At 37.5% G+C, this 17,135-nt stretch overlaps 1 protein-coding gene across 3 annotated transcripts in view; it reads left to right on the forward strand.

Moving 5' to 3' along the window:
• Positions 1-17,135, forward strand: part of CCDC138 (coiled-coil domain containing 138) — a 98,272-nt gene that overhangs the window by 69,477 nt on the left and 11,660 nt on the right. For all 3 annotated transcript variants that reach the window (XM_077134949.1, XM_077134948.1, XM_077134950.1), the window contains one exon: positions 11,002-11,194. In XM_077134949.1, coding sequence (XP_076991064.1) covers positions 11,002-11,194 — 193 coding nt within the window. The remainder of the gene's footprint in view (positions 1-11,001; positions 11,195-17,135) is intronic.

Here is a 17,135-nt window from a genome sequence, read left to right on the forward strand (position 1 = left end):
CCATTTATTGAAGAGACTGTTCTGTCCCAGGTGAGTTGGCTTGACTGCCTTATCAAAGATCAAATGTCCTATATCTGAGCACTCTATTCGATTCCATTGTTCGATATATCTATCTTTATGCCAATACCATGCTGTTTTGACCACTGTGGCTTCATAATATGCCTTAAAGTCAGGCAGCGCGAGACCTCCAGCTTCGTTTTTTTTCCTCAAGATGTTTTTAGCAATTCGGGGCACCCTGCCCTTCCAGATAAATTTGCTTATTGGTTTTTCTATTTCTGAAAAATAAGTTGTTGGGATTTTGATTGGTATTGCATTGAATCTGTAAATCAATTTAGGTAGGATTGACATCTTAACTATATTTAGTCTTCCAGTCCATGAACACGGTATGCCCTTCCATCTATTTAGGTCTTCTGTGATTTCTTTTAACAGTTTTTTGTAGTTTTCTTTATATAGGTTTTTTGTCTCTTTAGTTAAATTTATTCCTAGGTATTTTATTCTTTTAGTTGCAATTGTAAATGGGATTCGTTTCTTGATTTCCCCCTCAGCTTGCTCATTACTAGTGTATAGAAATGCTACAGATTTTTGAATGTTGATCTTGTAACCTGCTACTTGCTGTACTCATTTATTATCTCTAGTAGTTTTGTTGTGGATTTTTCCGGGTTTTCGACGTATAGTATCATATCGTCTGCAAACAGTGATAGTTTTACTTCTTCCTTTCCAATTTTGATGCCTTGTATTTCTTTTTCTTGTCTAATTGCTCTGGCTAGAACCTCCAACACAATGTTGAATAATAGTGGTGATAGTGGACATCCTTGTCTTGTTCCTGATCTTAGGGGGAAAGTTTTCAATTTTTCCCCATTGAGTATGATATTAGCCGTGGGTTTTTCATATATTCCCTCTATCATTTTAAGGAAGTTCCCTTGTATTCCTATCTTTTGAAGTGTTTTTAACAGGAAAGGATGTTGAATCTTGTCAAATGCCTTCTCTGCATCAATTGAGATGATCATGTGATTTTTCTGCTTTGATTTGTTGATATGGTGTATTACATTAATTGATTTTCTTATGTTGAACCATCCTTGCATACCTGGGATGAATCCTACTTGGTCATGATGTATAATTCTTTGAATGTGTTGTTGGATACAATTTGCTAGAATTTTATTGAGGATTTTTGCATGTATATTCATTAGAGAGATTGGCCTGTAGTTTTCTTTTTTTGTAATATCTTTGCCTTGTTTTGGTATGAGGGTGATGTTGGCTTCATAGAATGAATTAGGTAGTTTTCCCTCCACTTCGATTATTTTGAAGAGTTTGAGGAGAGTTGGTACTAATTCTTTCTGGAATGTTTGATAGAATTCACATGTGAAGCCGTCTGGTCCTGGACTTTTCTTTTTAGGAAGCTTTTGAATGACTAATTCAATTTCTTTACTTGTGATTGGTTTGTTGAGGTCATCTATTTCTTCTTGAGTCAGAGTTGGTTGTTCATGTCTTTCCAGGAACCCATCCATTTCATCTAAATTGTTGTATTTATTAGCGTAAAGTTGTTCATAGTATCCTGTTATTACCTCCTTTATTTCTGTGAGGTCAGTAGTTATGTCTCCTCTTCCATTTCTGATCTTATTTATTTGCATCCTCTCTCTTCTTCTTTTTGTCAATCTTGCTAAGGGCCCATCAATCTTATTGATTTTCTCATAGAACCAACTTCTGGTCTTATTGATTTTCTCTATTGTTTTCATGTTTTCAATTTCATTTATTTGTGCTCTAATCTTTGTTATTTCTTTGCTTTTGCTTGCTTTGGGATTAGTTTGCTGTTCTTTCTCCAGTTCTTCAAGTGGACAGTTAATTCCTGAATTTTTGCCTTTTCTTCTTTTCTGATATAGGCATTTAGGGCAATAAATTTCCCTCTTAGCACTGCCTTTGCTGCGTCCCATAAGTTTTGATATGTTGTGTTTTCATTTTCATTCGCCTCGATGTATTTACTAATTTCTCTTGCAATTTCTTCTTTGACCCACTCGTTGTTTAAGAGTGTGTTGTTGAGCCTCCACGTATTTGTGAATTTTCTGGCACTCTGCCTATTAAAGATTTGCAACTTCATTCCTTTATGATCCGAGAAAGTGTTGTGTATGATTTTAATCTTTTTAAATTTGTTAAGACTTGCTTTGTGACCCAGCATATGGTCTATCTTTGAGAATGATCCATGAGCACTTGAGAAAAAGGTGTTTCCTGCTGTTGTGGGATGTAATGTCCTATAAATGTCTTTAAGTATAGCTCATTTATAGTAATATTCAGATTTTCTATTTCTTTATTGATCCTCTGTCTAGATGTTCTGTCCATTGATGAGAGTGGTTAATTGATGTCTCCAACTATTATGGTATATGTGTCTTTTTCCCTTTTCAGTGTTGCAGTGTATTCCTCACGTATTTTGGGGCATTCTGGTTCGGTCGTAAATATTTATGATTGTTATGTCTTCTTGTTTAATTGTTCCTTTTATTAGTATATAGTGTCCTTCTTTGTCTCTTTTAACTGTTTTACATTTGAAGTGTAATTTGTTGGATATTAGTATAGCCACTCCTGCTCTTTTCTGGTTGTTATTTGCATGAAATATCTTTTCCCAACCTTTCACTTTCAACCTATGTTTATCTTTGGGTCTAAGATGTGTTTCCTGTAGATAGCATATAGAAGGATCCTGTTTTTTAATCCATTCTGCCAATCTATGTCTTTTGATTTGGGAATTCAGGCCATTAACATTTAGTGTTATTACTGTTTGGATAATATTTTCCTCTACCATTTTGCCTTTTGTATTATATATATCATATCTGACTTTCCTTCTTTCTACACTCTTCTCCATACCTCTCTCTTCTGTCTTTTCATATCTGACTCTAGTGCTCCCTTTATTATTTCTTGCAGAGCTGGTCTCTTGGTCACAAATTCTCTCAGTGACTTTTTTTCTGAGAATGTTTTAATTTCTCCCTCATTTTTGAAGGACAGTTTTGCTGGATATAGGAGTCTTGGTTGGCAGTTTTTCTCTTTTAGTAATTTAAATATATCATCCCACTGTCTTCTAGCTTCCATGGTTTCTGCTGAGAAATCTACACATAGTCTTATTGGGTTTCCCTTGTATATGATGGATTGTTTTTCTCTTGCTGCTTTCAAGATCCTCTCTTTCTCTTTGACCTCTGACATTCTAACTAGTAAGTGTCTTGGAGAACGCCTATTTGGGTCTAATATCTTTGGGGTGCGCTGCACTTCTTGGATCTGTAAATTTAGGTCTTTCATAAGAGTTGGGAAATTTTCAGTGATAATTTCTTCCATTAGTTTTTCTCCTCCTTTTCCCTTCTCTTCTCCTTCTGGGACACCCACAACACGTATATTTGTGCGGGTCATATTGTCCTTGAGTTCCCTGATCCCCTGTTCAAATTTTTCCATTCTTTTCCCGATAGTTTCTGTTTCTTTTTGGAATTCAGATGTTCCATCCTCCAAATCACTAATTCTATCTTCTGTCTCTTTAAATCTATCATTGTAGGTATCCATTGTTTTTTCCATCTTTTCTACTTTATCCTTCACTTCCATAAGCTCTGTGATTTGTTTTTTCAGTTTTTCTATTTCTTCTTTTTGTTCAGCCCATGTCTTCTTCATGTCCTCCCTCAATTTATCGATTTCGTTTTTGAAGAGGTTTTCCATTTCTGTTCGTATATTCAGCATTAGTTGTCTCAGCTCCTGTATCTCATTTGAACTATTGGTTTGTTCCTTTGACTGGGCCATATTTTCAATTTTCTGAGCGTGATCCGTTATCTTCTGCTGGCGTCTGGGCATTTAGTCAGATTTCCCTGGGTGTTGGACCCAACAGGTTGAAAAATTTTTCTGTGAAATCTCTGGGTTCTGTTTTTCTTATCCTGCCCAGTAGGTGGCGGTCATGGCACATGTTTGTCTGCAGGTACCACCAGTAAAAAGGTGCTGTGGGTCCTTTAACTTTGGAAAACTCTCGCCGTGGGGGAGGTTCTCCAGCCGAAGCGACTTGGAAGAGTGCCAGCCGGCCCGGGGGTCCGAACATGGGAAGGGTTACCGGCCGCCGCAGCCCGGGAGAGCGCCCGACCGAATTTCCTAGTCGGCCTGGGGCGCCAAGCGTGGCGGGAGGGCGCCAGCCGCCACAGCCCAGGAGAGTGCACCGTTCCCAGCCGGACCGGAGAGTTACGTGTTTGGAAGGGACCCCCCCGGTCACCGTTCTCCGCGGCCTGGGGATTTCCAATCCAATTCTCTCAGTTGGTCCGGGGGGCCTCGCGTGGTGGGGGCGCCAGCTGCCGCGGCTTGAGGGGACCGCCTGCCCAATTCTGCCAGCTGGCCTGGGAAGGAGGAAGGGAGGGACTCCGGCTGCTTGCCACCCCACCCGGGGAAGCCCACGCCCCTCGGCGATCTCACCGGAGCGGGTTCTCCCAGCCAGTCAGCCGTTCCACGATGGGGTACGCTGTCTTTTTGATCTCTGTCGTGGCTCTGGGAGCTGTTCTATATCGTTTCTACTCCCCTAGTAGCTGTTCTGGAGGAGGAAAGGTAAGGGTGGCAAGGCTGTCGAGGACGGTGGCGGAGGAGCCGGTGAAGGCGGAAGAGGGCACGGTGGTGGTTGGAGCGCCACCGGAGCAGAAGGGGAAAGGGAAGGGCGAGATGGCGGCGGGAGCGCCGGCGGAGAAGGGGGAAGAGGAGGGCTCTCTCTTTCTTATAGGTTGTATCCCTCCTTGGCTAATTTTATCCCTGGACATTTTTTTCTTTTATGTATCATTATTAATGGAATTGTTTCTTTATTTCATCTTCAGATGGTTCATTGCTAGTGTATTAGAAACAGTTGTTTTTTGTGTGTTGATCTGGTAACCTTTAATTTGGATGAATTCATGTATAAGCTCTGGTATCTTTCTTGTGGATTCATTTGGACTTTTTATATAAAAGATCATGTCATCTGCAAAGATAGTTTTACTTCTTCATTTCCAGTTTGGATACCTTTTATTTCTTTTTCTTTCCTGTTTGCTCTGACTAGAACTTCCAGTACAATGTTGGATAGTAGAGATGACAAGACATTCTTGTCTTGTTACTGGTCTTAGGGAGAAACCTTTCAATCTGTCACCATTGAGCAAGATCTTAGCTGTGGATTGTGTGTACATGCCCTTTATCATCTTGAGGAAGTTCTCTTCTGTCATGGTTAGGTTCATGTGTCGACTTGGCTAAGTGGTGAGACCTGTTTGTCTGGTTGGGCAAGTGTTGGCCTGTCTGTTGCAATGAGGACATTTTATAGAATTAAATCATGATCACATCAGCTGCATCCACAGCTGATTCCATTTGTGATCAGCCAAGGGGAGTGTCTTCTGCAATGAGTGATACTTAATCTAATCACCGGAAGACTTTTAAGGAGGATTCAGAAGAGACAGGCTCTCTTCCTTCCTGCTTCGGCCAGCAAGACTCTCCTGTGAAGTTCATCCAGACCCTCCATTGGAATCATCAGCATCACAGCCTGCCCTGCGGATTTTGGACTCTGTGTTCCCGCGGTCATGAGACACTTTCATAAATTTTGTATTTGCAAGTGTTCCCTATTGATTCTGTTTCTCTAGAAAACCCTACTAAAACACCTTCTATTCCTAGTTTTCTGATTGTTTTAATCATGAAAGGATGCTGAATTTTGCCAAATGCCTTTTCTGCATCTATTGAGATGATCATGTGACTTTTTTTCATTTTATTAATGTGATATTTTACATTGGTTGATTTTCGGTGTTAAGCCACTCTTGCATTCCTGGGATAAATCCTACTTGGTCATGGTGATAATCCTTTTAATGTGCTGTTGGATTAGGTAGTCTAGTATTTTGTTAACAGTTTTTGCATATATTAATTCATAATGAAATTGGGCAGAATTTTCTTTTCTATCTTATATCTGGCTTTAGTATCAAGATAATGCTGGTTATTTAGAATGAATTAGGAAGTATTCCCTCTTCTTGAATTTTTTGGAAAAGTTAGAGATGAATTGCTGTTAATTCTTCTTCAGGTCTTTGGTAGAATTTATTAGTGATCCACCTGGTCCTGCACTTTTCTTTGATGGAAGGTTTTTAATTTTTTATTCAATCTCTTTCTTTTTTATAGGTCTGTTGAGATTTTCTGTTTCTTCTTGAATCAGTTTAGGTAATTTGTATGTTTCTAGGAATTTTTCTTTTCCATCTGAATTATTATAATTTGTTAAAATACAATTGTTCATAATATTCTGTTATAATCCTTTTTTATATCTGTAAGATCTGTAGTTATAGCACCATTTTCATTTCTAATTTTAGTTATTTGTCTTTTCTCTTTTTTGTTTGTCAGTTTAGTTAAAAGTTTGTCAGTTTTATTGATTTTTTGAAGAACCAACTCTTTTTTGTTTCTCTTGTTTTTCTGTTCTCCATTTCATTTATCTCCATTCTAAAGTTAATTAATTCCTTCCTCCTGCTAACTTTAGATTTACTTCTCTCTTCTGTTCCTAGTTTCTCAAGATGTGAAATTGGGTTATTGATTTGATATCTTTCCTGTTTTTTAAGTCTAGCTATTTATAGGTATAAATTTCTCTCGAGCATTGCCTTAACTTTATCCCTGCAGTTTTTGTATACAGTAGTATTTTCATTTTCCTGTTTGACTTCTTTAACCCATTGGTTAAGAGTACACTGTTTAATTTCCATATATTTGTACATTTTCCTTCTTGTTTTAGTTTGCTAAAGCTGACAAAATGCAATATAACAGAAATGGATTGGTTTTACAGTAGGGATTCATTAACTTATAAATTTACAATTCTGAGGCTGTGAAAATGTCCAAATTCAGGCATCAGTATGACAATACCTCCTCCACAAAGACTGGCTACCAACAATCTTCAGCTCCTGTCATATGGCCAGGCACATGGCAACATCTGCTGGTCTCTCCCTTCTTTCCCTTTTCTCCCAGGTTTTGTTGCTTCCAACCTCTGACTTCAGTGGCTTCCTCTCTCAGCAGGCTTTTTTTCTTTATCTTCTCTCTGTCTTTTAAAGGACTCCAGTAAGAGAATTAAGACCCACCTTGGCACATGACTTAACTGAAATAATCTAATCAAAATGAATGGATTACCCCCACCTACTTGGGACATAAACTCCCAGGGGTATAAATCTCCCTGGCAAAGTAGGACATGACTCCTGGGGATGAGCTGGGACCTGGCATCCTGGTATTGAGAAAGTCTTCTTGACCAAAAGGGTGAAGAGAGAAATGAGACAAAATAAATTTTCAGGGGCTGAGAGATTTCAAGCAGAATTGAGAGGTTATCCTGGAGGATATTCTTATGCATTATACAGATATCTGTTCTAGTTTGCTAGCTGCCAGAATGCAATATACCAGAAACAGAATGGCTTTTAAAAAGGGGGATTTAATAAGTTGCTAGTTTACAGTTCTAAGGCCGAGAAAATGTCCCAATTAAAACAAGTCTATAAAAATGTCCAATCTAAGGCATCCAGGTAAAGATACCTTGGTTCAAGAAGGCCGAAGAAGTTCAGGGTTTCTCTCTCATCTGGAAGGGCATATGGTGAACACAGCGTCATCTGCTAGCTTTCTCTCCTGGCTTCCTGTTTCATGAAACTCCCTGGGAGGCATTTTCCTTCTTCTTCTCAAAAGTTCTCTGGCTCGTGGACTCTGCTTCGTGGTGCTGCAGCATTCTCTGCTCTCTCCGAATCTCCTTCATTCTCCAAAATGTTTCCTCTTTTACAGGACTTCAGAAACTAATCAAGACCCACCGAAATGGGTGGAGCATGTCGTCACCTAATGCAGCTTAACAACCACTCTCGATCACATCACATCTCCAAGGAGATGATCTAATTACAGTTTCAAACATGTAATGCTGAATAGGGATTAAAAGAAATGGCTGCCTTTACAAAATGGGATTAGGATTAAAGCATGGCTTTTCTAGGGTACATACATCTTTTCAAACCAGCTCAATACCCCTTTTTAGTTTATGGTGTATTGGAGTGGACGGAGGGAAGTACCTGTAACTGTTGGGCTTCGTTTCAGTTGCCTTGATTCTTGAAGACCATTGTATAACAATATAGCTTTTATAATGTGAGCGTGTGATTTTGAAAACCTTATTTCTGGTGGTCCTTTTATCCAGGGAATGGACAGATGAGCAAAAAAATATTGATAAAAAATAAATAAATAATAGGGGGTATAAGGGGTAAAATAAACTGGGTAAATTGAAATACTAGTAATCAATGAAAGGGAGGGGTAAGGGATGTAGGATGTATGAGTTTTTCTTTTTTCTTTTTATTTTTCTGGAGTGATGCAGATGTTCTAAAAATGATCATCGTAATGAAGACAACTGTGATGATGCTGTGAGCCATTATTTGCATGCTGTGGATAAACTGTATGTACATGAAAATATCTCAATAAAAATATTTTAAAAATGGAATGGATTTAAAGTACGTAGTCTTTTCTGGGGTACATACAGCTTCAAACTATAACACTTATGTTATTAGTTTTTACCTTCATTCTGTGTCATTAGGGAAGATACATTATTTGATTTCAGTATTTTTTAATTTATTGAGACTTTTCCTGGGCTCTAACATGTGATTTATCATGCAGAATGATCCATGTTCACTTGAAAAGAATGTTAATTCTGCTGCTATTTTGTGAAGACTTCTATATATGTCTGTTAGATCTAATTTGTTTAGTATTACTATTTTTCAGGTCCTCTGTTTCCTTGTCTATGTTCTGTCTAGATGTTTTCTCCAATATTGATAATAGTATATTGAAGTCTCCACCTTTCACAGTAAAACTTGTCCTTTCAGTTCCATCATTTTTTGCTTCCTATCTTTGGGGTCCCTGTTGTTAGACCATATGTGTTTATAATTATAGTACATTGTTGGTGAATCAATCTTTTTATCGATATCTTATTTCATTCTTTGTCTTTTGTAATAGTTTCTGACTTAAAGTCTTTTTGTCTCATATTAATATCGTAGCATCCTAGCTCTCTTTCAGTTACTTTCTGGATGGAATATTTTTTCTGTCCTTTCACTTTCACCTCCTTTTTGTCTTTGGATCTAAGGTGCTGACTCTGGTAAATGGTATATATTCAGATAATACCTCTCTATCCATTCTGCCAGCCTCTGTCTATTGACTGGTGAGTTTAATCCTTTTACTTTTAAGGTAGCTGCTGACAAGGCAAGACTTACTTCTGTTGGGACTTCTTTTTTTTTGTTTGCACATGGTGACATTTCCTCGTTGTTAGCTTTTTCAGCTCCAAATCTGGGATATATGCAGCAAAAAGAAAACTTAGGGACCTCACTAATATGTTGTTTGCTGAATACTGAGATCCCTAGCTCATATTCCTTCTGTCTACCTTTCAGAGTCTTCTTATGTTTGGTCTGTATATGATGACCAAAATTCTTAGTTGTGCTAACAGCAGGAAGACTAGGGGAAATTATGTTTGCTCCATCTTTCTAGAAGCTGAAGTCTTGTATTTTTTTTTTTTAATTTTGTTGAATTTGGGGGTTAAATTCTTAACATATTTTTGCTTACTATTAGAGAAGGCTACCTGTCCACCTATGAAATATGGCCTAGTGCTAATATTATCAATAGAATCCTGGTAAAGATGAACAAGGAAATTCGTGTATTATATAATGAGTGAATGGATGAATATTTTGGCACCAGATTGGTTTCACTGAAGATATCAGAATCCTTAGGTGAAACTTTAGTAACAGTGTGTTTCTTTGTCGGCTTTTCTCATCTTCAATCAAAAGGAAAAAACAGCATACATTAAAAAGAATAAAATGCGGTTTGTTTTTCCATTATAAAAAGTAGTATAGCGGTGCAAGGATAACTCAGTTTAGAATTCTTGCCTGCCACACGGGAGACCAGGATTCAATTTTGAAGCCTTCACATACCCCCCCACCCACCAAAAAAAAAGGTAGTATAAAGCATTACAGATTATTAAAAAACAGCAAATAAGGGAAATTGCCTTAATCCCACCATTCTAACATAATTACTACCATAGTTTTTGAACTGTCTTATCTTATTAGATGAAAGTTTTAAAACATAGATGCATTATTTTTTTCCTAATGATACTAAAAACTTAATGACAGTATATTTAAATTCAGTTGCACTTTTGAGCAAAACACCACTCAGTTATTTGGTTTCTGATACCCACAAAATCTCAATATAAATGTTTCTAATTTTAGATACAGTCATTCAAAAGCTAATCCTTTTACCCACATTGGGTAATAAAGGAATTTTAAGTTATGTCTAAGTCTGGCTTAAGCAGTGTTATCTGGAGTGGTTAGAAGTGGCTTCCCTTTTTGGGTTTTTAAATGAAATATAGAATACCATTAAAGCCTCTGTTATTTTATAGTTATTTTATGGCATTATTTGTTTTGCCTATTTTCTTGTTCCATTCTATTCTCTATCCATGGTTTTAACCATGTATTTTATTATTTTAAAATTGTTAGAAGTTGTCAAAGTCACTAACTTGATAGTCATACTGAGCTAGCCATAAGGTAGTGAGGCTGCACTTGATCATTATATAAGCTAAGATAGTGAGATGTACATAATAAACCAGTGATCTATAACAGTGAAAGAATAAAAAATTGATAGAGAAGGTAGTTTGCCTGAGTTCCATGAATATTTCTCTGTCAGAAATATATCATGATCTTAAAATATTTTGAAATTTAATCCTGTTTCATTTCTTCTTAAATTCTTTTTACAAAATTCTTGTTTTCAATTACTTGATTGAAATGAAATGAAACATAATATGTCCATTTCTTTTAGAAAAATGGTCATACTTAATTTTTAAAGAATTGATTGTAAAATTGTTACTTTCCAATCTTGCATAATTTCAACACCATTTAATTTTTTTAATTGGTAAAATGGTTAACTTATTTTTAGTTCATGTATTTGATTGTAGTGTTTAAAATGTACCTTAGTTAGAATTTCTAAGTGGGTTTTTTCATTTCTGAACATGAATAAGTATACTAAGATAGTACATATTTTTAACAGCATTCAGCTCTGACATCAACATTGAGGAGATTGGGTGAAGATATATTCAAAGGAATAGCAATTAAGGGAATTCATGGTGATTCTGTAGAACATTCTGTGGAGAATAAACCAAAGACAGCTGCTTTCTTTAAGAGCTCCAGTTTACCACTGAGATTTTTATCAACTTTAATTGTTCTTAAAACAGTCACTCAAGGTAAGCATTCAAATATGTTTGCAGTGTAATTTTTGATAAACAGTCAAGAGAAAGTATGATATAATAAAGCAGTTCTTAAACAGTCAAACTGGTTTTACATATTCAGGATTAGATTTTGAGTTGCTTTGTATTAATGACACATAATACAAAACTACATCTGTGGAATTTGAGAAAATGGAATTTCCAGTTGGATTGTTATCTCCTTCCTAGAATCCTTTATTGATGTAAGATCATGTTTCTGTAGTACTCTGCTTATCACTAACATTGCATTTGCCATATAGCACTGAAAATGCTTCTTAGTGTATTGTTTTCCTCTGAATCAAGGTTTGGCAAACTAGCCCATGAGTTACCTGGTCCCCCACTGATTTGTAAATAATGTTTTACTGGAACACAGCCATGTTTAATTTTTATGTATTGTCTATGACTATTTCTGTGTTATAGTGGCCAAGTTGCATAGCTGCCACAGAGACTGTATAACACAAAAAGCCCAAAATGTTTGTTATCTGGCCCCTTATAGAAAAATATATTGGCCATTGTATTAGTCTGTAAGCTTACAGAGGAAAAAGGAAAATGATTCTTGTTTACCATTGTGTCTCCTGCACTGGCATAGTGCTTGATGTATAATAGTGGATAAGGAAATGAATAAATTAAAATGATGGTTCAGTAGAAGTTAGCCATGACTAACATAGTTTTAGTAAGCAACTATCACTAGTTATCTTTATGTATGATTAAATATGAGAATTTTTGTTAAAGTGAGTCGTGCCAGTGTAGTCAGGCAATAAATATACCATCTTTCTATCTTCTCTGTTTGAATTGGGAACTCAGACTGCTTCTCCCCGCACCCACCCCTGCCATGGGGAATGACAGCGATTTAACTTAGGACTAATTTCTCTGAAGTTTGTTCTACTTAGTTATTCCTGGTGGTATAGAATTTTGAAAAAAAAAAAACTATAGCTCAATCTTCTTAGTTTTCCCTCTTTATGATTGTATTTCTCAAAGTTATGGCAGACTAGGTTGTAGTTGTTAAAAGATCAACTTATGAGAAGAGTATTAGCCCAAAATAAAGTTTTGCATAGGCCAGTATCAGAAACTTAAAAATTTACATATTCTAAAAAGAGTTTTAGCAGTCAGACTGTAGCCACACATTAAAAATATATATTCATTAAAGATCAAATAGGAAAAATTCTTAACTGTTAATCATATAATTAAGTATAATCATATATCAGCATATACTGTGACATTATTTGATATCTGTATAAATCTAGAACATTCAAAGAAATCAACTAAAAACTTATATACATATATATATAGATATAATTTATGTTTGCAAAAAGTGAGTTCCAGAAGAAATCCACAGTTTATAATATACATGAAAAAAAGATATCTTGTTCATGTAAATAAAAAAAAAATAAATTCTGGGTATTAATCTTATATGGTATCTGTAAATACTCATCCTTTGTGACAATGTTACAGGGCATAAATAAAGATACAAATAAATAATGGATGAATGAATAGGTTAATAGAGATTATTGCTTAAGTTAAACAGCAGAATAAAGGGCTTTTATTTCTTTTATTTTTATCGCACTTGGAAAGACTAAGTGTAATGAAATTTTTTAAATGCTCCAAGAGGCTTATAGTAATACCAATTAAAATTCCAGTAGTTTGTGTAATTTTAAAATGTGGTATGGAAGTTTATGTTGAAAAATTTCCAAATAATCTGCTTATTTAAAACTAGTAAAACATGAATAATGAGACAGACGCTCGCCTTAGTAGATTTTAAAACAATTTTGATATGTAATAATCAAAACTGAGAAATTTTGATTAAAAAATCAAAATAGAAAAATGGGACTAGGAAATCCAGAAATGATGAAAAAATTGACACTTCGTGTTTTCTGAATGAATAGATATTGTACAAAACATAGTTTTAAGAACATAGAAATAATCATAAGGTAATCCCTGCTCTCAAAAACATCAGACTCTAGGGGTTGTGCATCAGCAAATTAGATAGCCTAGATGAAATAATTGTGATAATTGGTGATAAATGTTTTAACAAGATGCCACATAAAGCCATCGGCTGCCCACCTAAGTCATTTATAACAATCTCATTTATTTTTTCTATAAATTTCTCCAATTTATAAATTATTTTGATTTTTTTAATTTAAATTCCTTTTCAACCAGGAATACCTCTTTACAAAAACAGTTTAAGCATTTCCCTGTCCTGTAGCCTTTTTTAGTAAAATCGTTATGAGAAGACTGATAACTTTCAAAAGGTTTAGTCATTTGTTTGTTACTATTGTTGGCTATTTTTGAAAAATGTTAACATTTTAAAATGCAATATTAACCTTAGGATATGAAATAGAAGTTTAAAAAAAAAACTGTCTAAACACAGTTCTCCAAAGAAGATATACAAATGACCAAAAGCACATGAAAAGATGCTCAGTGTCATGAGTTATTACGGAGTGCATATCAAAACAGAAATGGATTACCACTTCACATCCACTAGGATGAGTGTAACTTTTTTTTTGTAAAAAAAAAAAAAAGCAGACTTCTGGGAAGATGGCCGAATAGAGTAGGTTGAGTTCAGCCGTGCTCCATGGAAAAATTAGAGAAGGGAAATGAGGGTGACTGAGATGGCGATTCAATAGTGCAACTGACCCAGGAGAGCCTTCTGCACCACATAGGGTGGCCCTGGTTGCAGAAACCGAGAAACTGAGAAGCAGAAAACTGGAGCCAGGCACAAAGGCACAGAGCCCATGGGAGTGCATGGACGGGAGCTAGGAACTAGGAAGTAAGCCAGGCTGTGTTTCTTGAGCATGCTACCCTCACCAGCGCAGCCCTGTGACTGGCTACTCACCCTATACCCCATGCACCTGAACCCTGTCACCCACTCCCCTTCCTCACGTTCCAAGCACCCCTGCCCCACCAGCCCCCAGCGTGGGTACCCGCCCCACATTCCCACCCCAAGTGCAGCTCACCCCACCTCTCCTGCACCCCTCCTGAGCACTGCCTCCCCCTCCCTGTTTCCTGCAGGCTGTCACCAGCACATATAGACTATGGGTGCTGTTCTGGCTTGCTGGCTGCCAGAATGCAATATACCAGAAATGGAATGGATTTTAAGAAGGGGAATTTAATAAGTTGCTAGTTTACAGTTCTAAGACCGAGAATATGTCCCAATTAAAACAGGTCTATAGAAATGTCCAATCTAAGGCATCCAGGGAAAGAGACCTTGGTTCAAGAAGGCTGATGAAGTTCAGGGTTTCTCTCTCATCTGGAAAGGCACATGGTGAACACAGTCAGGGTTTCTCTCTCTGGAAGGGCACATGACAAACAGCGTCATCTGCTAGCTTCTTCTCCTGGCTTCCTGTTTCATGAAGCTCCCTGGGAAGCATTTTCCTTCTTCATCCCCAAAGGTTGCTAGCTGGTGGACTCTGCTTCTCGTGGCTATGTCATTCTGCTCTGCTCTCTCTGAATTTCTCATTCTCAAAATGTTTCCTCTTTTATAGGACTTCAGAAACTAACTAATCAAGACTCACCCGAATGGGTGGAGACATATGGTCACCTAATCCAGTTTAACAACCACTCGATTAAATCACACCTCCAGGGAGATGATCTGATTACAGATTCAGACATCAGTATTAAATAGGGATTATTCTGCCTTTACAAGATGAGATTTTGATTAAAACATAACTTTTCTAGGGGACATACATCCCTTCAAACCGACACAGGCACTAACGTCCATGCCCAGGCTACTCCTGCCACCCCCCTGCCCAGAGTGTTGCACAGCCTCACCCCGTGCCCCCGAGCTCTGCTCCTGCCACCCCCCTGCCCAGAGTGTTGCACAGCCTCACCCCGCGCCCCCTGAGCTCTCTGCATCAGTTTATGGCACTCCTAGACCCATGCATGTACATGGGCCCCCAGTCATGAGCTGAAGGAACTTCAGTTTACGGCAGTCCCACAACCACGCAGGTGCACAGCCCTCAGCCACACTTCCCAGTCCTGAGATAGTGCTCCCCTGTGCAGCTGGGTCACATTTGCCCCCAACGAATAAAGGCATAACACTGACCTGCTGCCACAGCTCTATGTATGCACACAAAGGGCTCCGCATGCCAGGCCAGTGCACACCAGGGTTGTGCCCCCCAGACCAATGCATCTGCACGCTACAGCCTCCCTGGCTGCTGGATGCCCAGGTTCACAAGCACCAGTATAACATCCCCAACCTGTGCCTGCCTTGAAACAAATCGCCACACAGTTGTGCCCTGCCTCGTACCCTGCTCCCTGCTGCACATCCATCCCTGCTGCACATCCATCCTTAAGACTACTTATAGTTAAAGAAACCAACTCCCAAAGTAAATCAATCAAGATATTTACATGCGATGAAAACAACAGATCACTAAGCATATCACAGTGCAGACAGATATAGCCCTACTTAATGACCAAATTAACATACCTGAGGAGACACAGATGTTGGAACTAATCAAAGATGTTCATTTAACTACTTAATAAAATAAAGGGGATGGCAAATGAGATAAAGGAGATCAAGAAGACAGTAGAAGAGCATAAAGAGGAATTTGAAAGAATAGGTAGAAAAATAGGAGATATCACAGAGGTTAAAGACTCGGTTGACCAAATAAAGAACATAGTAGAGGCACACAACACCAGATTTGAAGAGGCAGAAGAAAGAATAAGTGATAAAAAAGACAGATAACTGACTTTGAAGACTCAAAACAGCAAATGGCAAAAGAGATGAGAAAATTTGAATTGGATCTCAGGGAAATGATAGACAAAACAAAGTGCACAAATATGAGAATCATTGGTGTCCCAGAAGAAGAGAGAAGTAAAAGGCTAGGAAGAGTAGTTGAGGATATAATGGAGGAAAACTTCCCAACCCTTATAAAGGACATAAATATGCAAGACAGAAGCCCAATGAACTTCAAACAGAATAAATCCAAATAGGTCTTCCCTAAGACATCTACTAATCAGTCTGTCAGTTGCTGAAGAGAAGCAGAAAATTCTGAAAGCGGCAAAAGAAAAACAATCTACAATGTACGAAGGAAACCGCATAAGACTGAGTTCAGACTACTCAACAAGCACCATGCAGGCGAAAAGGCAGTGGTGTAATATACTTAAGATCCTGAAAGACAAAGACTTCCAGCCAAGAATTCTGTACCCAGCCAACTTGTCCTTCAAAATGAGGGAGAGGTTAAAGTTTTCACAGACAAAGAAGTCCTGAAAGAATTTGTCAACAAGAGACCGGCCCTACAAGAAATACCGAAAGGAGTTCTGCTGGCTGGAAAATTTGATCTATAGATTGAACACAGCACCAATCAAAACTCCAACAACTTACTTTGAAGACTTGGAAAAGCTAATTATCAAATTCATCTGGAAGGGAAAGCAACCCCGAATAGCTAAAAGCATCCTAAAAAAGAAGAACAAAGTGGGAGGATTAATACTCCCGGACTTTAAAACCTATTATAAAGCCACAGTGGTCAAAACAGCATGGTACTGGCACAAAGATAGAAGCATTGACCAATGAAGTAGAATGGAGAGTGCAGAAATGGACCACCAAATCTATGGTCAACTGATTTTTGACAAGGCCCCCAAATCCTCTGAACTGGGTCAAAATAGTCTTTTCAATAATTGGGCATGGAAGAACTGGATATCATCAATAGCCAAAAGAATGAAAGAGGATCCCTGTCTTACACCCTACACAAAAATTAACTCAAAGTGAATCAAAAAAAAAAAAGCAGATAATAACTAGAGTTGACAAGGATGTGGACAAATTGGAATACTTGTACATTCTTGGTGGGAATGTAAAATGACATAGCTTAGATGAAAAATGGTCTGCCAGTTTCTTAATAAGTTAAAAACCTAGAATTACCATATGACTCAGTAATTACATTCCTAGGTATATACCCAAAAAACCGAAAACATGTCCTGTTTT

Source organism: Tamandua tetradactyla, chromosome 17, assembly GCF_023851605.1.
Source record: "Tamandua tetradactyla isolate mTamTet1 chromosome 17, mTamTet1.pri, whole genome shotgun sequence".
NCBI lineage: Eukaryota > Metazoa > Chordata > Mammalia > Pilosa > Myrmecophagidae > Tamandua > Tamandua tetradactyla.